The sequence below is a fragment of the Chenopodium quinoa genome, unplaced genomic scaffold, assembly GCF_001683475.1.
Source record: "Chenopodium quinoa cultivar QQ74 unplaced genomic scaffold, ASM168347v1, whole genome shotgun sequence".
Lineage (NCBI taxonomy): Eukaryota > Viridiplantae > Streptophyta > Magnoliopsida > Caryophyllales > Amaranthaceae > Chenopodium > Chenopodium quinoa.
The window spans coordinates 2,661,169-2,684,711 of NW_018745684.1; the positions used below are offsets into that span (position 1 = coordinate 2,661,169).

At 36.8% G+C, this 23,543-nt stretch overlaps 4 protein-coding genes across 6 annotated transcripts; all 4 read left to right on the forward strand.

The window, feature by feature from the left end:
• The first annotated feature begins 4,718 nt into the window (after nt 1–4,718).
• LOC110717563 (protein ALP1-like) lies at nt 4,719–5,549 on the forward strand. The gene has a single exon (XM_021896295.1). The coding sequence runs from the start codon at nt 4,719–4,721 to the stop codon at nt 5,547–5,549; it is 831 nt and encodes a 276-aa protein (XP_021751987.1).
• Nucleotides 5,550–5,991: 442 nt separating this feature from the next.
• On the forward strand, nt 5,992–10,636 carry LOC110717821 (mitochondrial inner membrane protease subunit 1-like). Of its 2 annotated transcripts, none has more exons than XM_021896602.1 (6): nt 5,992–6,440; nt 7,329–7,485; nt 7,824–8,025; nt 9,838–9,944; nt 10,051–10,176; nt 10,252–10,636. In XM_021896602.1, exons 1-5 carry the CDS (start codon nt 6,371–6,373, stop codon nt 10,151–10,153), a joined length of 639 nt encoding a protein of 212 aa, XP_021752294.1. In that variant the 5' UTR covers nt 5,992–6,370; the 3' UTR covers nt 10,154–10,176; nt 10,252–10,636. The 2 variants fall into 2 exon arrangements, with proteins under 2 accessions (XP_021752294.1, XP_021752293.1); XM_021896601.1 differs by having other exon boundaries at nt 6,001–6,440; nt 7,316–7,485.
• Nucleotides 10,637–11,977: 1,341 nt separating this feature from the next.
• LOC110718159 (mitochondrial inner membrane protease subunit 1-like) lies at nt 11,978–16,694 on the forward strand. Its single transcript, XM_021896960.1, has 5 exons — nt 11,978–12,347; nt 13,952–14,124; nt 14,824–15,025; nt 16,039–16,145; nt 16,243–16,694. Exons 1-5 carry the CDS (start codon nt 12,249–12,251, stop codon nt 16,322–16,324), a joined length of 663 nt encoding a protein of 220 aa, XP_021752652.1. The 5' UTR covers nt 11,978–12,248; the 3' UTR covers nt 16,325–16,694.
• A 907-nt stretch (nt 16,695–17,601) lies between these two features.
• LOC110717677 (putative E3 ubiquitin-protein ligase XBAT34) lies at nt 17,602–22,426 on the forward strand. Of its 2 annotated transcripts, XM_021896437.1 has the most exons (10): nt 17,604–18,031; nt 18,490–18,604; nt 19,180–19,260; nt 19,563–19,651; nt 19,763–19,854; nt 20,076–20,157; nt 20,276–20,378; nt 20,464–20,511; nt 21,096–21,181; nt 21,429–22,426. In XM_021896437.1, the coding sequence occupies exons 1-10, from the start codon at nt 17,930–17,932 to the stop codon at nt 22,077–22,079; spliced, it is 1,449 nt and encodes a 482-aa protein (XP_021752129.1). In that variant the 5' UTR covers nt 17,604–17,929; the 3' UTR covers nt 22,080–22,426. The 2 variants fall into 2 exon arrangements, with proteins under 2 accessions (XP_021752130.1, XP_021752129.1); XM_021896438.1 differs by lacking the exon at nt 20,464–20,511 and having other exon boundaries at nt 17,602–18,031.
• The last annotated feature ends 1,117 nt before the right edge of the window (nt 22,427–23,543 follow it).

The window sequence follows — 23,543 nt, forward strand, 5'->3', positions numbered from 1 at the left end:
CGGATCCACGAATGGAACACCCTAGCTGCATTTTAGTTTTTCATGTTTACATTCTTTATTTGTAATCTTATTTGTACGTTGCTCTTTTAATGAGAACATTAATATTTTATATTGTATTGCTTACTGCATTCTATATGTTGCATGGGTAAGTTGCGCGGATCCACGAACGGTTATATCAAAATTTAAAAACAGCACTAATAATATGTTTAAGTTGGAAGCTAAAAGAACAATCTAAAATGTTACAATCTTACAACATAATGTCCAACATAATGCTCTATAAATAAAATGACAAAACCATCAGTAATCCCTCCTCGACGACGACTCCCACTGCGCAAGGGTCTGTTCCAGACTATCAACAACAGCTCTCCCTGTTGCACTCATGCTGTCCTTCTCAAGAGAGAGTTTCTGTACGTCCTGCATTATCTTTCCCATCCACTGCATACAACAAAAAACAGAATATGAAATACAATAACAACATATAAAACTTAATTAAAAGACAACGATAAATATAATAAAAGACATACCGCTTCCGTGGCAGTAGGCGGTGGCATATAATCATCATCGCTGTGGTCGAGATCTGCGATCAACCTCGGGTGCGAATACCGGTTGAACCATTCCATGTAGTAATGGTCACACATGGGAGAAACCCCAGAGGGCGGCCGCTGCAACTCCGCAGTCCATAAGCGGGCCACCATCGGAAACTGGTCCCACGTCCCGGTCATGATATCCGGCCATTGCACGACGTAGTCCCTCGACGATGCAGGTCGGACCGCCTTCATCGGGCATGCCGGGGGAGGAGGGACAACTTGGACAAATCCAAGATGGCGAAGACAACGCTGGGGCATGTACGCCTCGACGATCTCACGATACTGAATGAGTCCCGTGTACAGGGTCCTGGGTACCCTAACACTAGGGTTCGGGCCAAAAGGCATCCAGTTCACCTGTACAATAACAACATATAAAATTTAATAACATGAATATAATATGTGCAAATAATAAAATGTAGAAACAATTTATAAACGTTACCTCTAAGGGGGACAGCCTGTCCAGCAATAACCGTATCGATCGGAGGCGGTCAACGGACTTCTTCTCCGAGCGCGGACTCCACGCACAAGCACGCGGCATCCCCTCATCAATAGGAACTGGGTCACGATGTGGTCGCAATGCAGGAAAGTACTCGTATATCCAGGTCTGCAATAGAGTCAGACACCCAGTGATACCTGCCGCGTCAGCCCGACTCGCAAATCCTAGTTGGCGATACAAATACGCCAACGTAGCCGATCCCCAGGAAAACTGGCCTACACTGTCGGGGTCACACGCCTCTACTATGTCGCGTGGCCTGATCTTGTTTCCGCCGCTCTTATCCGGAAACAAGGTACATCCGAGGAGTAGAAAAACATAAGCACTCAGCTGTGCGTCGTGCGTCCTACGTGCACTGGGGTACAAACACCGCTGCAACACGGATGCGATCTTCACACCTCCGTGTTCCCAAACACCTAGCGCCTCGGTGTACAGTGCAGCCCTGTCCACCGCCAACAACTCCGCCAGCAAATCTGCCTGATCCGCATCAGCCACAGCACAAAGTCGTTTACCCTCAACACAAATCCCCAGAATGGCCTCGACGTCATGTAACATGATCGTCATCTCACCGAACGGAAGGTGGAAAGAGTTTGTATCCGGCTGCCATCGCTCAATGAAAGCCGTGATCAACGTACTGTCAATCTTATCGTGCATGGTGGCAGGAACGTGATTCACCCCAGTGCCCTCCAGTCGCTCGAACATCTCGCTCTCCGCCGGCCAGGCCTCAGCCCATGTACGCAAAAAGCTACAAGTCTTTTCCCGGGTATGACATTTCAACAACCCCTTAACTGAAGGCCTCTCCTGGTCCTCCCAAATACGGGCATCTATGTGTCCTAGAAAGCTAGGAATCACACTCCCGTCAACAGGCCCACCGGGCACCTCACTCCTAACAACCCAAGAATCATTACCGGCCCTCGACCGTTTCCTGCTTGCCCCAGATACAGTGGACGCAGATGATGTGCCAGATCTACTAACAAACCTACCACCCCTACCCTTACGCACCTCCACCATATGTGTCTCGTACATGTCATCAACCCTCTGACTGAATGGACCGTAATCATCATACGGTCCACTGCCATCGTCCACATCCTCATCCTCATCTGCGCCCTCCTCCTGCTCCTCCTCCTGGTCACCCTCCTCAGCATCATCATCGTCATCGTCATCCTCATCCTCATCCCGACGGTGGATCCGTTCTCTACGAGCTGAGGCCGAAATACCACGGGATATGACATGTCTATGCCCCGACCTCTCCACTGAATAGCTTCTACTAAGAAGCTCTATATTCTTCCCCGCACCATGACGACCCAGTGAATTCTACATAAAATTTTAAAATATATAAACATACAAAAATTTATACGAAAAATAGCTACCACTCCCAAATCAAATAAACTAAAAACATACAAATAATTGTAAACAAAATATAAACATAGAAAAAATACAACGAAATTGAAAAAATTTATAAAAATAAACAACAAAATATAAAAACAATTCAAAAATATATTACACAAAAAAAAAAAAATTAAAAACAATATTTTAAAACAAATATATATAAAAAAGGGGGGGGGCGCCTTGGCTGGACGCCCAGCCAGCAGTGGTGGCGCCAACTGCAGACGCCGCCACCAGTGGGCTGGCGCCTGGGCTGGACGCCACAGCCACGGCTGCGGCGCCTTGAATAAACGCCACAGCCACGGCTGCGGCGCCTTGAATAAACGCCACAGCCACGGCTGCGGCGCCTTGAATACCGTGGCTGTGGCGTCCAGCCCAGGCGCCAGCCTACTGGTGGCGGCGTCTGCAGCTGGCGCCACCACCGCTGGCTGGGCGTCCAGCCAGGGCGCCCCACCGCCGTCACGGCGGTTTTTCCCTTTTTTTTTTTTTTTTTTTTTTTACAAATTGTACCTTTCCTCCTTGGGACATCCTTCCCTCCGCCGCCGCCGCCAATTCCTTGCCTTGCCGCCTCGACATTGTCGTTGTTTGAAATTTTTTTTTTTTAGAGAGGTTGAAAGAAGATGAGCAATGAGAGTGTGAGTGATGAGAGTGTGAGTGTTTTTTTTTTAAGCTCAAGGGCAATTTTGTCAAACCAAGTGAAATTTGTGGGCTTTATGTAGTAATTTGTGGGCGATGTTTAACAAATCCCAAAAACTTCGCCCCCCACAGCATCAAAACGACGCATTTTGATGAAGCTGCCTCAAAGGCGCGCCTCAAAACGCGTCGTTTTGAGTTGCCAGAATTTAAAAAAAAAGATAGTGGTGCTGACGCGTGCAGACTCTTGGCGAGTGGAGAGGCGACGCGTGGCAGCTGCAGCCAATCACAAATTACTAGCCGTTTACAACGGTTATTTATTTATTAAGCATTTTCAGAAAAATATATTTTGTAAAAAAAAAAAAAAATTACCAACGGTCATAAAATTAAATTCTCTATAAATAGACATGCATTTTGATATATTTTGATATAATTTCGTAAACACTTTAAAATCCTCCAAATTTTAATTTTCTTAAAAGTATTTTAAATTTGTAGAAGAATATTGTTGTTGCAATTCATCCATATTGAGGTAAAAAAAAATTATTTAATTTTTATAATCAGTTATATAATATAAGTAGTATATATGTGATTTTTTAAAAAAATAAAAAAAATTGTAGGCCATGTAATTATATTGCAATATGTAATTATTAACAAAGTTGTTTATATTTTGTCCATAAATTTCTAAATTTGTAGTTATTAAAGTGTTGTTGCAATTAATGGTAAATTTTTGTTGCTATATATAAATGTATTTACTTAATAAAATTAGTATATATGTGATTTTATGGAAAAAAAAAATTATAGGCCACGAAATTAAATTGCATTATGTAATTAAACAAAGTTGTGTATATTTTCTCCATACATTACTAAATTTGTAGTTCTTTAAAGTGTTGCAATTATTGGTTAATTTTTTTGCTATATATAAATGTAGTTACATAATAAAATTAGTATATGTTTGGTTTTTTGGAAAAAAAATCAATATGATAGGCCACGAAATTATATTGCATTATGTAATTAAACACAGTTGTGTATATTTTCTCAAGAAATTTCTAAATTCATAGTTGTTAAAGTGTTGCAAGTATTGGTTAATTATTTTCTTTAATATGTACATGTAGTTATGTGTTAAAATTAGTATATATGTTATTTTGTGAGGAAAAAAAAATATTGTATGGCATGTAATGTAATTGCATTATGCAATTGAAGAAAGTTGTTGATATTTTTTTGGATTTGTTATCATTTTAATTTGTTTTTTGAGTAAATGTTTGTAACGATATTTATCTTTTGTTTTTTGGTGCAGAATCTTTTAATGGATCCAAACAACCCAAATTTCCGTCAACAATTTTCGGGTTTTAGTGATGATTTCCTAACTAATCCCGAGTTTCAATTGTTCTTGCAAAGAATGGGCAATATGTCGTCGCAACCACCTCCACTGCATCAAACACCCACTGAGGTTCCCCTACAAAACCCTGCTAATGAAGATCGTACACCTGAAACTGATCTTGGTAGTAACACACTCGGATCAGTACGCCGTGGATGAATACGTTCGGATCAGTGATTCAACCGCTCGAGTTGCCCTTCAATGTTTTTGTACCGGGGTCATTGATCAGTTCGGAACCGAGTACATGCGAAACCCTACAACTGATGAATTGGCCAGAATACTGCATCAAAATGAATTGCGTGGATTTCCAGGCATGAGAGGCAGCATTGATTGCATGCATTGGGAATGGAAAAATTGTCCAACGGCGTGGAAAGCGCAGTACGCCGGTAGGAACAAGAAAACAACGCTAATACTGGAAGCCGTTGCAGATCAGGATTTATGGATATGGCATTCCTTCTTTGGGATTCCTGGATCTTGTAATGACCTAAATGTCTTATACCGTTCCCCAGTGTTCGATGAGGTTCTGCATGGTCAAGCTCCTCCGGTAAATTTTACCGTTAACGGCCATGAATACAACATGGCATATTACTTAGCCGACGGTATTTATCCGAAGTGGGCAACTTTTGTTCAGGGTATCACAACCCCTCAACTTCAAAAAGATAAATTGTTCGCTGACCACCAGGCTGCTGCTCGAAAGGACGTTGAAAGAGCATTCGGTGTTTTGCAAGCTCGATTTGCAATAATACGAAAACCGTCACTGGCGTACGATGAGGACATACTGCGAGACATAATGAAAACATGTATCATTATGCACAACATGATTGTTGAAGATGAGCGCCACAACTACACTCGAGTCGAAGTTCTAAGAGCCTTCTACGAAGAAGATCAACAAGAATCAACACCAGCATCAACATCTACAACGCCACCGTTTGAATTCAACGTAGGCCGACCTACCAACTTTGACTTCAACGCATTTCTACAGCGAAAAGCTTCCCTCCGTGACAGAGAAATTCATCTATCTCTGAAACGTGATTTAGTCGAACATATTTGGCAACGATACGGGCCACGTAATTAGGGAGAAATTAGACGACTTAAATAAAGCCAAGTACTATGGCGTAGCTACTTTTCCGTACGCAGTCGAGTTATTTTTTAGTTGTTGTGTTTATTTTAGTTCCTAACTTTAATTGCGCATGACGTTGCAAATGTAATTGTTCTCTAGTATTGTACCGCTTTTAAAATAAATAATTTTTTTTACAATTTTTTTATATAACGTACTTAATTTTACGACAAATTTTGACGATAAAAAAGACAAAAATAAAAAAAATAAGTTACACAAATTTAAACTAGTTTTTATTTATTTGGAGTAATATTGTTAAAATATAAATGAAATAAATAAATAAAGAAGTGTTGCGTAGGAGAGAGAAAGTTATGGTGGGGTATTGAAAAAGTAAGAGAGAGATAGTGGTGGGTGAGCAGTTTTTTTGCTCACCATTGGAAGAGGAAATGTAAAAAAAATTTGCCCATGAACAAAATTGATTTGTAGAGAGAGAGTGGATGAGCATTTTTTTTGCTCACCATTAAAAGTGGTCTAAGATAAAGGGACAGAGGTAATAGTAGTGTTGTACTGTTTTGGCTATTCGTACACTTTATAGCAGAAAGAGCATTTTCATAAGCACTGCTTATAGCATATACCAGTAAATAAATTACCAGTGCAAGTCTGCAACAAAGAAACCATGATCCCATTCTCATCTCTCTTTCTCTCTATTTACACAGATTTCATTTGCTGAATTGAAAATTTAGGGTTGTTCATAGAGTGATTGAAAGAGGCCAAAAAAAGAGACCGTTTTTTTTTTTTTTTTTTTTTTTTGTGGGTTTTTCGAATACGATGCGGCAACTATGGAGGTTGAAGCTCTGTTGGGAGTATCTGGGTCAAAAATGCGATTTTGCTGCCTTGATCACTGTGCAGGTCTCTCTTTTGATTGCTAATTCTGAATTTTTGATCAGTTTCACATTTTCTGGGTTTGCATAAATTTAGATTACATGTTTTTCTGGGAAGTTTGTATTAGTGTTACATACTTTCTGGGTTAATTCCCAGATTTTAGATTTCATACTTTTATTGGGTTAATTCCCAGAATTTGTGGCCTTTTTAAAGACTGTATGATGATAATTTTTTGGGGTTTTTTGAACATGAAGTAATGACTGAAAGCAGTTTTAGTAATAGTGCTTCCAGAAATGATTCAAGGGTTTAGATACTTTAACCTTCAATTTGTCCCATAAATATTTAGAATATTGATGATGTTAAAGATAAAAAATAGTCATTTTGGTGGGTTGATTAACTTCTTGTTCAGCTTGATTATGGTGGATTGTAAAAATTATGAACATCCCCAAATCCCCAGTTTAGCACCTCGTGTCTACAGAAATGTTAATTGTCTAGATAACCCTTGACTTATTATATGCTTGAACAGTTGAACGGTTATCATAAGCGACATGGTAATGCATAATTTGTTTCTTAATACGAATGGTGCAGATTTTATAGTGTTGATTACCCTGCCACAAACTTTTGTCGATTGATTAGAGATACATAAGTATTCACCTATTAAAGGGTAAATTAATGATGATATGAGGCCATAGTTGAACACTTTTTTAAAGATGCTTGTGCTTTAACTGAATGGTTGAATGTTGTACTGCTGAATTTGGAAGATTATATCCCTTAGGTTGGATTACATATAATTTCCATGTTTGGCATCCCCAGTAAATGTCACTTAATAAGCCAACTGAGATTTTCACAGTTTTAATTTGATTGAAATAGTGATTCTTCTTGTCTTCTGCATCATGATGCAGAAACGTAATGCAGGTCAACTTTTGCGTGGAGATCTCTTAAACACTTATTTAAAGAATGCAGTCGCTGAGAAGATGACTTTTTTCTGTCAGAGCAAGGGTTCAGAGATGGAGCCCACTATTTCTGTTAACGAGACTCTCTTTGTTCGGAAACTCCCTTATGTGAATGCAAGGTAATAGCCTTTGATTGTCTTCAGTGAAATTTCCTTTTCTATTGTTTGATTGTTGTGCCATTCTTGCTTGGGTGAGAACATTGCCATAGTTTACAGTTATTTGTGTTTTAGCAAGACCTTTCCTAGAAGGCGTAGATGTTTTCTGTTATTCAATTTTAGTTTCATATTACTATGGCGTTCTCAAATTAGACTTGTATAGTTGTCCTCTATAAATTTCACTGTTCCCTTTTTTTTCAAGGTGTTAAAAAGACATCTCTTTCTTTACTCTTGTAGACTTTCTAATTGCAAATTGATGTTGAAGCAATTGCATGCAGTCTAATTTGAAATGTCATTTCCAGGTTTCGGGGAAATCCGCAGGACATTCATGTGGGTGATGTAGTTGTTTTAAAGGATCCTTTGAATTCAAACAATTATGTGGTAAGGAGACTGGCTGCTGTCAGCGGATATGAAATGGTCTCCACTAACAAGGATGACGAGTCTTTTGTTTTAAAAGATGGGCAGTGCTGGGTCCTTTCTGACAACAAAAATCTGAAGCCAGAGGTAAACACTAACCTGTGGAGGCATATTTTATCCCTTTGTACTTGTATATTTTTTCACTCCACTCCTTTACTTTGTGCAAGTATTCTCTTTTTGGTGAGACATAAAACGCCGCTAGAGGCAATTGCAAGCACGATGCTAAAGATTCATATCTTTTGACATTGACCACATTGTATGCATGTTGGAACTATTGCTTGTGCTAGCTACTCGCTCGGACTGTGCGCTTTGACCTATTTTCTCTAAATCATTATTTCTGTGGGAAGATATTATAGGTGAGTCCCTGACTGCACTGCACCCTCCCCCCCCCCCCCCCCTTGTACATATGTTTGTAATGTTTGCTTCTTTATTTGGTTGGGGAGTAGAGGAGATGACACTGGATACTGAATAACAAGGTTAGAAGTTCTGCTGGGAAAAACAATAGCCATTAACAAAGTTTCTCTCATAATAGTAGTTACTTCATTGGCTCCTATATTCGCTTTTATTTTGTTGTTTTTTGCAGGGGTGGGGGTGGGGAGTAGGGAAGATGATACTGGGTATTGAACAACAAGGTTATAGTTCTCCTTTAAGAACAGTAGTGGGCTAATGGATAGCCATTAACAAACTAGGTTACTTGCATAGTTTTATTGTAGCATCCACTTCAATGGCTTTTATTCCGTGATTTTTTGTGAGCAGACATTTTTGTCTATTTTGTCCATCAAGTTCAATTCATTGGTTAAACTCTTTGTCCTCCCTCACTCAGATTTGTTTTTTCAATTTAGTAGATTGCTTAAAACGACTTGCAAGTATTCTGTCATGAATAGCAACAAAAAATTGTTTTCCTTAATAAAAAAATAACAATATGAAAATTAAGGATTGCACTGTGCTCATCAAGGCTTTACTGAAAACTGACAGTTAGATTTTGATCTTGCACATAGTTGCCAAACATGCGTTACAGACTTCTCCTTCAATCTGCAAAATTTGAGTTTCATCTTAAAGACTTGAAATTTATATAGAAACTTCTCACCCTTTTTTCGATTTCTATAAAATTTGACCTTGAATAGTTTTGATTTATGCTTCATCAAGTTGGTATACTGCACATCTGCATTATGAAATAATGAAGTCTTTGTTTTTGTATATTTATAAGAGTACGAATAAAAGAGAATGTTTGAAATTCTGAAGCTGACCTTGAAGGTCTCCTAATTTTTCAACGTCCTTAAGAGGATATTGAGAATTGAGTCCATAATAATATTCTTTCATTATAAAAAATTTATAGCATGAGAGTGCCACCTCTGTAATATTAAGAAGCAAACATTGAACATCAATTTCGTTACAATTTTACAAATACCACCAATAACTGCATGAAAGTCAATACTCATGAAAGTCACCTCAAAATCTTTTTGGCCTTATCAATACCTATAATGGCATAACTATTCTTCCTTTGTCAAGAGCCTCCCATTTTCCTCTGAGTCCTGTCTATAATTTGGCTTGCAGCCCTGCAAGCTTGAAAACGCTGATGATGCCACTAGTGTTATTACAAATTTCAGAGTATTGACAAATCCCTGGTGTGTTTGTCACAACTTAAGTGCTTCTTGGGTTTCTGAGGTCATACCCAAGTTGTAGTGGTGTAGCTGATCTATAACTGAATTACTTTGTGCTGTATTTAGCTCTGCTCAGAGAGTTAGTCATATTTTGACAGCAACTGTTAGTGCCCTGCATGCATAATGTGTGTCCAGTCTGATTCAACTTTTATACTTACACAAGGGATTATTGGCTTATTTTCGTATCAAATTTTAGTATGAGGATTGACATTTTGTTTGGAACATTGTGTCTTTGCAGGAAAGTAATGATAGTCGTACATACGGACCAATCTCCATAACAAACATTGTGGGTAGAGTCATCTACAGGTTTCAAACAGCCAAAGATCACAATATTGTGGTGAACAGGTAAGCCTCTCAACTGGCTTAGTTGCTTCCACCCTTCAAAGATAAGCACCAGAACCTGACTATTTGCTCTCTCTCTCTCTCTCTCTCTTTCTCCTAAATTTTGTAGTAAGTACAGTTTGCGGAATGACCGTTCAGTCCTCTTCGTAGAACTAGATCCTGCTGAAGTGCAACTCAATAATGATAAAAATAGTAAGGACTCTCGAACATGAGAGTTCTAGGTACAGAACTACAGGTATTTGCTATTATATGCCCGTCATAATTTCCTTTCACCATTCCCCAACACTCTTATACCCTTTTGTTTCTTTAGGGTTGCAGCATAAGGAGTTCATCTGACTTTGACAAGATCGGGATGATACAAAGGCAGCTAGAGTAAACGGCTCCGATTTAACTGAATGTTTTAGCAGCGAGATTCAGTTTAGTATTAGTTATGTGTGGTTTTAGTTTTAGCATCTTTAAGCATTGGGTGCTCTGGCTGTTTTAGTATCAACTCTTTGACAAAGACACATTGGCTACAATGGCATCATAGCCAAATGTGCATTTTGGTAGATGCGAAAATTTCATGGCCCATTATTCAGGTAATTTGTAGGCTATCTTGCCATTCATTAGGAGAGTGGTTTAAGACGGAGTATATGTAATTAGATTTATTAAATTAATAAGGTGATTTATCAAATTTGAGAGTTTCATTTTATTTATATCTAGTTTGGTATAATTGGCAAGTTTGACATTTGATAATGGACACTCTCGGTCGGCTTTTACAAGCTCAAGCTCAAACCGCAAATGCTAAAGATTAGGTTCTACTTCACCTTTTTTAAAAAAATAGATAAACAAAAACTATTTGAAGTATATTTCAATGTTTCATGTTCAAATGAGTTTCAATCAAGTCCAATTGGTTTTAATTAAGTCTAATCGAGTCCAACAAATTCCATTAAGTTATACCAAGTAATTAATTAGGTTCGATAAGTTCCAAACAAGTCTAATACGTTTACAAAAATTAATAGACAATAAACTATACACAAAGTTTCATATGTGGTTGGCCACATCGTGTGGCCGGGGTTGTTTCGGGGTTTTTTTTATGTGTCTTGCGGGAGAATTACGTCACCGAGACTAGGTCCTCGCTGCCTGTACCTGCAAACAAATGGAAGCTCCGGATGTTCGGAGTTCCGCCTCTGACTATCAAGTTAATACGTGTTTAGAGTAAAAAAAAACGGAAAGTAAAAGTAGATCTTCTCGGATCCCAAAATCAGGTGTTTTCTCTATTGTAAGAGAATTGATAGTGATGTAATAAATGAATGTGTCCCCAAAATGGGGTAATTTTCCCTATTCATAGGGTCATTGGTAAATGTGCCCTTACCTAGATTTGGTGGGCTGCGCCGCTTTGCGGTTTTCTTGGGAATCGGGCTATGAAAGTCGTCATTCCCTTATGAGTATTTGTATGCCACGTGTCAAATCCAGGTGAGTCCATTTGGACTCCTTTAGGGTGACACGTGTCACACTCTCATTGGGCCACGTGGCGAGGTAAAAATCCCCAAATCAGGGGTTACTTATTCAAGGGTAACTTCTGACCGATCAAGTGACTTTTGACCGATCGAGTAATCTCTAACCGACGAAGTAACCCCTGGCCGACCGAATAAACCCTAAATAAGTAACACCTAACCAGGTATCCCTTGAATAAATAACCTTTAACCGACCGAGTAACCTCTGAATAAGTAACTCCGGCCACACGGTGTATCAGCCACACACGTTATAAACTATAATGATTACTAGTATCACTATAATTATATTATTATCTTTTACTATATTGTGCTATTTAATTTTTTTTAATTATATTTAAAATAGTATAGCTCAATTAATAAATAGTACTACCGTATTACATAGCTAATAATTATCCGTGATAAATAGTATTCTATCATTTATCAAATTAGTAAAGTCAGCACGAGAACTGATACTACTCGTAATATATAGTACTCCGTAGTATTCCGTATTAAGTAACATGAAATTAACTTGTACATACTGACCGGTGACCGGTCTACCAGATAAGCAGATATCCATTTGGAAGCCCTCCCTAGTCCCTCCCCAGTCCCTCACCAACGACGGTTTTGGCCTTGGGTGTGAGACTGTGAGTGTAGTGTAACTACATAACCAAAAACATTTAGTTAGACCAACAAACTCTTGTACTCCCAACATTTTACTCCAAAATTGTCCAATCATTTCCACATTGTAATTCAAGAAACTCATTAAATCAAAGGGCTCTCAAATTGCATTCTTCTTTCTTCTTGGAATTGCATCAAAAGTAGTAAAGTTCAAATGTTAATAAGAGAGATGAAGTGGAATAACTTCTGGATCCCCTCAAAATATCTTTATTTTCGAACCAAGCTTGTTTACACTGCTGCTCTCTCCACTAAGGTTTCTCTCTCTTCCACTCTCTTTTGTTTTGAATGTCAATTTGATATTATTTGTCTTTCATTACTCTATTCTTCTGGGTTTTTGTTATTTTTTGAGATTATTGCATTTTTAATTCCATTTTTAGTTCTGCAATCACTATATTGTTTCTGGGTTTGGCTCCAATTGTTTGTTTGTGCAATGGGTTGACATTTTCAATTTCAAGAGTTATGATTTTGTTTTTCTTTACAGAAATGAAGTTTTAAGTATTTAGGGTTTAGCAATACTGTCGTTACAGCAAGAAATTAAGTTTTTTTTGGGTTGAATGTTACTTTTGCGATGTATTGCTTTCCAAGATTGATTAGGGGAAATTTCTGTTTACAAGATTAATTATGTGGGTTGTTAGGGTGTGTAAAATGGAGTGTTTTGGTCCATTTTATAAGGAATTTGCATGGTTTTGGTCCAAAATGGTGTGTCAAGTCTCCAATGTGTACACCCAGTTTAACAGAGTATCCGATACTTGAAGTAAAACGAAGAGTCGAAGTAAAATACAAAGCTAGAAAAAAGGTATTCGCGATGGTGCATTGATTAGTTTGTAGTTTGTGTAGGGTGGTCATCTACAAAGAAAGAATTGGTTGAACATTGCAAACCTCCTTGAACTTAGTTGATTACTCAAGTTAATTTATAAGTTACTTCACTTTTGGATGCTTAGGCAAACAAAGTTATTGTCTAAATACTTTTGGCTTATTTGAGCTCTCTCTAGCAACCATCGTAGCAAAAGAGGGGATCTCGTGTATGTATAAAGGGTCAAGAATATGGGAATGAAGATTTGGTATAGTACTTACCCTTGTTGGCTCGAAGAACATAATGAGTTGAATGCAAGATATTAAATCTCCGGTATACTTGGGAAGAAACCAAAGTTGCTGCTAACAGAACATAGTACATTGAATTAAAAATGAAGTTCTTCAATGTTCAGCCAGAATGATCTTCCTGGCTGGACTAGGAGCTCTAACACGAATTTCCTGTATAATGTTAAAAACTATTCACCTGAATTCATAAAAGCTCAGTCTTGCTCTCTATTTCTTGACTTTGGCTGACACTGAACTTTATGTACATTGCAGTAGAACTTTGCAGTTTCTTCCTTTGTTGCAGTTTGGTTCTTTGAGTTTGAAATGGTGATAGGATATCAGAACCAATTGATTATTAATAAGGCATCTTGGTATGAGCAGAAAGTTTGTTTAGATGAAATTCGATACCGTTATTTAAGTGAATGTGTGATCATAACCATACTCATAAGGCGTTTTTTCTTGAAAATCTTTAACATATGGTGAATGAATCCAGTTCATTGTTGTTCTGTTGTTCCTCTGCTAGATTTTGAAATCTAAATTTGCTGGGTGGTGAGTGTTTGGAGAAACCTAGATAAGTCTCTCACATGGTAATAACCAAAGTTTAGGAGCTTCTATTATAAGAAGTCAACTTGTTTACTTCAGAGAGCATTGTAAATTTGTAAAGCATCAGCGCCATTGTATTTAAACCAAACTCTACTACTAGTTGGAAGATGACTCAGTGCTTCTTGTTTATTCATCTTTTAAATGCAAGGTGTTCTAATATTTACCATTATAATGTAGAAACGCCTTGCTGGTGGAATCTCAGATGATGATACCTTGGCTAACTGGTGTAAGGATTTTATCCAGAGGAAAATGACCTATGTGTATAGGAGTGAGGGTCAAGAGATGGCACCAACTATTCCTGGAAGACATGAAACTCTTCTTATACGCAACTTGCCCTGTCCAAATCTTAAGTAATTCTTCTTCAACACTCTATGTTAATTGCTGCAAGTTCATCTCTGTTTCCTCTGTGATGTGTTTTGTGTTTAGTGTCAGTTTTTCAAGCTTACTTTTTATTTGCAGTCGTGAATGAATAGCAAGCCATAGGATAACCTACATGCAGTCGAAGACTGTCTATTCCAATTCCATACACTTCCCTCCCAATGGATTCTAGGCTCAAAACCACAAAGGTGGCTGTACATATTCTAAAAGATTAGTATTTGGCATCCAGCCACTGCTGGCTGTGAAGGCTACCATATATATCCCCCTTTGCCTTACAACCATACTTTCATGTCTAGCTAGCACCCTTAGGAGCTTCATACCCCTTCAAGTCTCAAGTCTCAAGCCTCTTCCTTATTATGTACACAGTGTACCATTAGACCTACATGCTGTCCTTTTTGTAAGCCTCTGGCCCTCCGACCCAATCAATTTGCACACAGCAGCCTTATTACAAATGGCAGTGTTTCTAACTGCCAAGGCCCTGCCAATCTTGGATACATACCTTATTCAAGCTATGTATATACTATTTAGGCTTAACTTTGACAGATCTTTTTAGTTGGACTTTTTTCTGCAATTCAATTTGGGTTTGAAGTTTATTGTTTGAAAACTAATTGCTTTGAGATATTCAGAGTGCATGCTTTGCTGGCTAATTAACCATGTCAATCGAATATCAGGTTCAGACTGGTATATAGACAAGTTTCTGTTGGTGATGTAGTCCTCCTAAAGAACCCGTTGGATTCAGATAGGGCTTTGGTAAGAAGGTTGGCTGCTTTAGGAGGACATCAAATGGTGTCCACTGATGAGAAAGACGAGCCTTTTGTCATTCGTATTGATCACTGTTGGGTTCTTGCAGACAACAAAGAGTTAAAGGCAAGGGTATGTTTTCAATATTAAGACAATTTTTTATTGCTTGGCTAACATTGGAGCCACCTTAGTATTTGCGCAGTTGGCTGTCTGGTCATATCATACTCAGTAACAGCTTATGTGAGCATGTCTTAAAATTTTGGGAAAGAAAAATGCTGTAAAATTCTGTGCTTGCCATTTAATCGATAGTTGCATGTTGCTTAATTTTCTCTCATTGACAATTTTTTGTGCCTGATTGAAATCGTTTCTAGTTTATGATGCTATTCTCCCTGGTTTTAAGCTGTGTGTTTTCTGAAGGCATATTATTGCCCAAGAAGAAATATGTCGTGCTTTTGTTCTACCATATTTGATGAATGAATGGTACTATCACTAATTCACTACTATGTTCCGAGTGTTTTTTAAGTATGAATATTTACCTGTGTACATAATTTTATCATATCAAGAACTGACTGGATTAACTATTACTGTTGCACCCTAGCGGCCAGGCTAGTATAACAAATTTTACCTGTAGATAAACTAAGTAATGAACCTCAGGTTGTAATTCCCCTTTATCCACTAGTTACTACAGAGTATAAAAATTCTCTCACATCTTTTTTTTCCCACCCCCTTGCTAGCGCTCAATTCTCATTGATTCTTCTGCCAAAGGTGTATTCTTTCTTGCTTTTGCATAATGAAGTAATATTCTGATATAAATCAGCATATTTTATAAATTGGAAATGGTGGCTTTGATTGATGAAGTGGATTTTACAGAAAATTAAAGATTGATGTCATCATAATGTATTTGGGAGACTTGAGTTATAACTACACAAAGCTACACTTAAGTCATCAAATATTCTCATAATTCCTTTTCTTCCTTCCGTCCTCTATGTATAGATTTCCTGATTCTGCTTTCTCGCTTAATTTATGTTCTGCCATTTTCCTCAAGCTTCTTAAGTGATTTATTGTACAATTTCTAATGTACCTCTCCTATGTCTTGTTCATTACATGTTTCTACTTTCTATTTAATATGTATTTTATCTTTGCAGGAAGCCAATGATAGCCGTACCTTTGGTCCTGTTCCAGCCATGGACATAATAGGTAGAGTTATCTACAGGTTCCAGTCAATGGAGGATCATGGACGTGTCGAAAACAGGTGAACTAATTATTATGATAACTTTATCTGTTTCCTGCAGTTATAGCATAATTAAATTATTGACTGTAATTTTACTTGGTGTTTTATCTTCTTTTAGTAACTGCCATTTGGAGGAGGATGCAGCAGTTGTAAAATTTGAACTCGAACTTGATGAGATGCAAAAGTTTTCTGAAGCCTGAATGTTGTGAAGATTTCTGTAGCGTGATTGTATAGAAGATTACAGTCCACTCATTTTTTGCCAAGCTCTGAGTATTCTTTAATCATCCATTCATGGATCGAGTGCTTGTAGAGTCGTAGTCAGTTGAACCTTTGGATATTTGTTGAACAATAGTTTTTTACATTCTAGATCGTAGAGAAGGTATATATATGTACTACCTTAACATACAGCTACCTCAAAGTTCGTCACAAGCTTGCAAACAGTAATTGAATGGCTTAGACTATGTTTAGTTTACAAATTTCTGTAAATAACAGTTACTGTAAAATGTAAATCATTAACTATGTTAATTGTACAGGACAACACCTATACTTCGTATAAATTAACAAATAACATGCAGGTCAATAGATATAACCTGCATTGATGCATTGATATTGTTATTGTTAGGGATTGATTTGTAAAAAAAATTCCAAAGTATCATTTAGATTAACAAATATGATCTACTCGTTTCATAAGCTTTAAATTAAGCATTAAAGATATTTTTACTCCATGTAAAATATGTTAATTTAAAATTTCATGATAATATTACAAGAATGCAAGACAATACTATCAATGTTTAATGTGCGGTTTCTTTAACGTGTCAAAGCTCAACCTTCCCATTAAGTTAGGAACTTACTCTAACACCTCATCATGCCCAATCACTATAGTACATACTCCGTAAGATCTTAACTCTCTCATGAAGTCGTGACTCGTGAGAAAAACGGCTTAAGAGTTAAGACTACCTTTAGTTACTTCGTATTTGTATGACTAATCTGATCTAAATTTTTGTTTAGTTACTTCAGATCAAATTAGATTAGAAAAAATAAGTTCAGATTAAATTATCGTTTTATGTACATTTTTTTAATAACTAAATACCTTTAATTTCGTAATGAAAAAAATTATAAAAATTACATATTAATAAAATACACATTATTATGAATCTAACAAAATCTCACTTATATATTTTTTCCTTACAGATTATCGTATACTTAAGGTCAAAGGTTGGTCAAATCAGACGATAAGATCAGATCAGATGAATTCAGATCGGACCAAACCAGATTAGACCAAATATGAAAATCAGATTAAATCAGCAAAGATAAGCAAAAATAAGCTGAGCTAAATAGGGCCTAAATTTGTAGAGTATTGAATACATTATTGTACACTAGGAAACTTCCTCTTGTAAACATTTTTCTTAACCACCAAGAAATAAAAACACCGTATTTAATGTCATTATTATCAATTCATTATTAAGATATACTGTAAAATCAACTACGGACTACCCAATTTCCGTCATTTTCTTCATTTATGAACATTTCATACACGCAAGCGACAAACACATATTCTTGATTTATTCAAAAAAAAAAAAAAAAAAAAAAAAAAACACATATTCTTGAAATTTCTGAATTTGGGATTATTATCTCATCAAAATCCCTATTTTTTTTTATTTATTTTTTTTCTCTTGAATATCCTTGATAAGGGTATTGTTTTTTCCTTTTTTTTCCACCCAGAAAATTTGATTGTTGAGTTTATCATTATTATATTTTTTTTTTCACTTTGTAATTGTAATTGTTGATAATTATAATAAAAAAAAATGGGGCAGCAACAATCAAAGGATGAATTGTTGTACCAGCAAGTCTCTTATGGCAACATCGATGGCATTAAATCTCTACACAGTGAAGGTGCTGGACTTGAGGTAATTTCCTAATAATTCAGTTTACAAAGAAAATAAATTTTGATTTTTTTTTAATTACAATTTATTAATTTTGGGGTGAAATTATGGAAAATTAGGGTTTTAAAATTTTGGGTTTGGATTTTGTGTGATTTGGGTTGTAGAGTACTTTAACAAAGATAAATGATGGGTCTTGAATTTTAAATTTGTCAATTGATTAAAAATTGCATTTTTAGGTTACTAGAAATGTTATTTACGCAATTTTGTATTTTGGGGAAAGGGGTCTTAGTTTATTCTGCTAATGTTTTCAAATAATGTTGGTGATTTGTAGAATTAACTTGTTCATTTTGTATTTTGGTTATGAAAATTATAGGGTTTTTATGAACCATTGTCTAATGTAATGTTGTGGATTGGTATTGCCAATACAGCTAAATTGGGGATTATTGGAAATTAATTTGTTTGAACTGATGATTGTGTTGCAGTATGTAGATAGAGAAGGGAAGACTCCATTAGCACTTGCTTGTTTGAATCCAGCACTCTATAATGTTGCTAAAACTTTGATAGAGTTGGGTGCCAATGTCAATGCATATCGCTCAGGTACCGAAAATTGGCTTGTTGTTGCCATTTGTGTATGTTATGGTTATTCTAAAGCCCCGAGCTTGTTTGGAATGATTTTGACCCGTCTCGACATTTGGTTGCTTGTTTGGTGATTTGTTGGTGCCAAAATTGATTTAAGTTGATCATATTGCTTGTTATTAGCTAAAGTTGTAGCTTGATTGCTAAGAGGCTGCCCTTTTTACCTGCAAGTGCCTATTTAAACTTTAAAAATGAGATATTTTGCACATTTTGTGAATATTGTTTGTTAAAGATCATAAATCCAATGTCATCTGCGTGACCATACATTAATGTTTCTACTTCATTAAACTTGTGTAGGCAGATGATATGTATATTAATGTTATGGTATGGAGTCGTGAATTGCTTGTTCTTACATTTCATTCTGGTTTATATAACTATGTATAAGCTAATTGGCCAATGGCTGCCTTCTGATTCTCTGTAATGGTTGAGTATTCTAGATTGTGTATCTTTGCCTTTGAAGTTGCTTGCTTATTCTAGTATAACAAACTGTCTGCATATTTAACTGATGTGCTTTTTATTGCGAATGACGCATCCAGGCGGTAATGGAGGAACACCTTTACATCATGCTGCAAAACGGGGCCTGGAAAATACTGTGAAATTGCTTCTTTCGCATGGAGGTATTTTCTTATATGTGGTACATCATTTCCATGATTTAAGATTGAATGTGAGGGTTGATTTTGTACAGACACTAATTAAGAAGACTAGTATACTTGAGCTTTTCTTTGTACCTGTTAAATTTATACTCCGTATCAGAACTAAATTTAGTTTTAAAAAAAAGAAACTGAACTAAAATTTATTACAATTTCACTTGCACAATCTGCTCTTTCCTGTGGGAAGTTGGATTTTTTTTTTTAATGATTTTACTATATATACTAATTTTTTTGTTATTTATTATTTTTGGCTCTCCCTCTGTTTTTAGCAAATGCTCTAATGGTCAATGATGGTTGTCAAACTCCACTAGAAGTTGCTAGAGCAAAAGGCTACAGCAATGTAGTTCGTGCGATTGAGGTATCATTTTTGTAATTCTCTGCTCTGAAGACCTTAGTTACATTAACTATTCATGAAAAATAGTGAGAATTACACGGAACTAATTCTATATTTCTGTTTTGATACTTGTAGAATCACATTTGCTTATACTCTGGCTGGTTGCGGGAGCTTTATGGACCAGGATTTCTGGAGCTGCTAGCCCCACAGCTCATTTCTAGAAAAGTGTGAGTGTAAACACCATATAACTTCTCATCTTGTTCAGCCGGCAGTTAAGCCTACTGGAGTTTGTGACTGGGTTGTTGATGAATTACTGCTTTTATGTGTCTTTGGGTGGGGTGGTTCTGTTCTTGCCTTAGTAGCTATGTGACCATGTTGGCAGCTCTTTATTCTGATGATCAAATGATTATACGAAATCCTGATCCCTCTTTTAAATTATCTGATTCAGGTGGGTAGCTGTTCTTCCATGTGGTTCTCGTAATCTCAGAAAACCTTTCAAGTTGGAGCTTGCCATTTATACAAATATACAGGTTTCATGCAAACATTTTTTGTTGAGGATTTCCCAATCTAGCTATATTTCCCTATCCCATGATAGTTTTTGTTTCAACATCTAACTTAACCCATATTCTTTAATTTTTTGGTTACTAGGATGCTCAACCTCGTACTTCTATTGCTTTATGGAGGGCCAATATGGAGGAACCGGATTTCAACCAGCCTGATCCTGCAGTTACAATTTCCGAAGCATCTGCCAGTAATAACTCCATCCCACTTCTCCAGTTGCTCAAAGAAACTAATGTCATTTGCAGTCCTTGATTGGTTTTTGTCTTTGTTGTTAGTTCCAAGGCGTCGAAGAAGGAGAAGTTGTAGGCCTCGACATGTTAGTCGTAAGTCATCTAAGGACCTTTGAAATTTGAATTGAGCCATAGAATGTCATCTTTAGGCGTGTTCCATATTTTGGTTACTTTCTGATAGGTCTGACCTTCACATATTTTGGCCTTAAGTTTGTAATTGTCCTAGACTCATCCACAAATCATAAACTTGGTTATGATATTCATGCGATAAGGTTAAGAAGGATATCCTTTACTAGTGAAAATGAACCTTGGTTTAGGTGAATGACAACTCATTCATATATTATGGACATGTAACTTTCACAAAGTTTTATCATTTCTGCTCATTATATACTTCGTATAACAAGCATAGCTTCTTGGGGAACTTGGCATATATGTTACAGTTGCTTGCCGTGGACTATAACTTTCTAGTGTTCATTCAATGCGTGATTTCACTTGCTTATTTTTTAGGTTCGTGTTCAATGCTACTCAACAAGCATGCTCCATATTGCTACACTTTAAATTCCAATCATTAACTTTTAGAGTTCAGACTTCTGCTGGATTATTATTTCTGTTTTCTGATTGAACTGTGTTTTGAAATTGCTTAAAATGTGCTCTGAACTTGATTATCACCTTTACAGAGGCGCGCATTAAACTCGCACCACTTAATGAAAGTGACAAGCAACAACTTCAGCAGTTCTGTAGTGCATGCAAGGGGATACCACAGGTATAACCTTTTTACAAAGCTGCTATCCTTTCATCTCAGGATACAGCTTCTTTTGATATCTGTAGTGCTGTTCTATTAACTAGTATATCTGTTTCAAGTGTTTTGTCTCAATCTTTTAACAATGAATAATATTGTTGTGTTCTATATAATCACTTTTCCAGCACCTATTTCATGCACACTTTTTGTTTACATGCCATTGAGAAAGAACAGCATTCAGCTTGCCTTAACCTATTCTTGCTTTCATTAGGTGATGCATGCCAATTTCCCCTTTAACACTCCTACACCAGTTGCTTCAATAACTGCCCCGCCAGCTGCTGCAGAAGCCTCGCCAATTGCTGCGGATACCTCATCTGATCCCAAGGAAGATTTGGAATTAGCCATGGCAATAAATGCATCTCTTCAGTCAGCTATGGAAGAGGGCATCCCCCTCGACCATGCCCATGCTTCCAATGAAGCAAGTTCATCTACCGCTATTCATTCTGTTCCCCTCAATGGTCAAGTTGACCCTACTTCAAACAAAGGAAGTTGCTCAGAACAATTTGTTGAGGAAGGAGGGCCTAGCGGCACTTCTGCTATATCAAGCAGTGACGCTCCAACACCAATGCCAATTCCATCAGCCCCAACTCTAACCGATGAGGTTCTGCCCGATGGTCCAATCCATTATCCAACCATTGATCCAAACATGTTTGAAAAGGACTATACTACAGAAGATGGAAGCAAGAGAGCTGGATCTTCTTCATGTGTAATATGCTTCGATGCTCCAGTTGAGGGAGCATGCGTGCCCTGTGGCCACATGGCTGGATGCATGTCGTGTTTGAATGAAATAAAAGCCAAGAAATGGGGTTGTCCTGTATGTCGCACCAATATTGACCAAGTGATTAAGGTGTATGCTGTTTGAGCCATGTCATAATCGCCTTAAAATGATATGTTTTCTGTGGGTGAAATGCTACATGCTGCAGTGATATACATCTGATACTTTTTGGCTTGCAATTTTGTATTATATGATACCATAATACAGAAGATAATTTATGCCGTATGTACTATATGTATGAAGTTCAATTCATCAGATGCCGCCATCGCCTGCCTTTAAGACAGGGAAAATGTTATTACTAGAGAACTATATATACTTGTAATTTCTTAATCATAAATGTTTGTAAATATGTCCGAGTTCATATGCAGTACCTGCTTTTTGTACGTGTGATATCTTAATGCAAATACGTATACGAGTACCTTCTTTTTGTTTTAGCTTTCTGTTTTTATCTGATTTTGATGTTGAGTTAGAAATAATGGTCCCAAAACTAAGAAGTACAAAGTATAACAGATGGAACTGAAGTTGGCAAGCTGAAACATTCCTATCAGCTGAGGCTTACATTCTCAACCCTAATTCAACTTCAACTTATACTTTGTTGGTTCAAATTCGAACTTGTATTCAATATACTACGTAGTAGTAGAACTTATTTTCCACGTGGCATAATTTATATGATCAGTGTGTTTGAATTTATTTTATCTTTGATGTCCTTAACATTACAATGATTTGAATGTATGTACATTATTTATTGTAACACCCTAGAAATTTCTTTCCATTAAAATACTTGTTTTGCTCTTTTGTAAAATACGAAATAGGAAATTCTAAGACATTACTGCCACCGTGAAAACGGCTAAGACACCTATCAAAGACACACAGCGGAAGACTCAATTTAAAAACCATTTAAACAAGTTAACTTAAAAAGTCAAACCAAACTAAAGTAAAGTTAAACGAAGTCAACCTACTTTAAAAGCCAAACCAAAAGACTCACTTTCCTTTAAAATACTTGTTTTGCTCTTTTTTAAAATACGAAATAGGAAATTCTAAGACATTACCGCCACCGTGAAAACGGCTGAGACAATTATTACAGACACACAACGGAAGACTCACTTTAAAAACCATTTAAACAAGTTAACTTAAAAAGTCAAACCAAATGAAAGTAAAGTCAAACCAAAGTTAAACGAAGTCAACCTACAACTTGGAACCATTGTAGGCCCTTATCAAAACCCAAAACAAATTTTTTTTAAAAAAAATCTTTGTGTTAGTCTCACAAGCAATATATATGATAATCAAAGCAATAAACCACATCATATTCTTATAGAAACAAAGCATGATTCGCTCTTCATTCATGCCCATTATGAACATGCTTCATCACCTGAAAAGTTTCTCTTTACTTTGTCCCCACTACTAGCCATTAGAAATGGGTCGTCGTAGGGCTAAGATAAAGACAAGGTCAAACAAACATACAAACACACAATTAGCAAAGCTGAGTACATAAACGTAAACAGTACACACTAACATGTTTTCATCCTATCAACACACAACTTACCTTGTTGC

Coding starts and splice junctions, on each gene's coding strand:
- LOC110717563 (XM_021896295.1), top strand. CDS start 4,719: ATGCGAAACCCTACAACTGATGAATTGGCCAGAATACTGCATCAAAAT.
- LOC110717821 (XM_021896601.1), top strand. CDS start 6,360: ATGCGGCAACTATGGAGGTTGAAGCTCTGTTGGGAGTATCTGGGTCAA. Junction 6,441..7,315: donor CTGCCTTGATCACTGTGCAG/GTCTCTCTTTTG, acceptor ATCATGATGCAG/AAACGTAATGCAGGTCAACT. Junction 9,945..10,050: donor CACAATATTGTGGTGAACAG/GTAAGCCTCTCA, acceptor TAAATTTTGTAG/TAAGTACAGTTTGCGGAATG.
- LOC110718159 (XM_021896960.1), top strand. CDS start 12,249: ATGTTAATAAGAGAGATGAAGTGGAATAACTTCTGGATCCCCTCAAAA. Junction 15,026..16,038: donor ACAAAGAGTTAAAGGCAAGG/GTATGTTTTCAA, acceptor TTATCTTTGCAG/GAAGCCAATGATAGCCGTAC. Junction 16,146..16,242: donor CATGGACGTGTCGAAAACAG/GTGAACTAATTA, acceptor ATCTTCTTTTAG/TAACTGCCATTTGGAGGAGG.
- LOC110717677 (XM_021896437.1), top strand. CDS start 17,930: ATGGGGCAGCAACAATCAAAGGATGAATTGTTGTACCAGCAAGTCTCT. Junction 19,652..19,762: donor ATGTAGTTCGTGCGATTGAG/GTATCATTTTTG, acceptor TGATACTTGTAG/AATCACATTTGCTTATACTC. Junction 20,512..21,095: donor TAGGCCTCGACATGTTAGTC/GTAAGTCATCTA, acceptor TCACCTTTACAG/AGGCGCGCATTAAACTCGCA.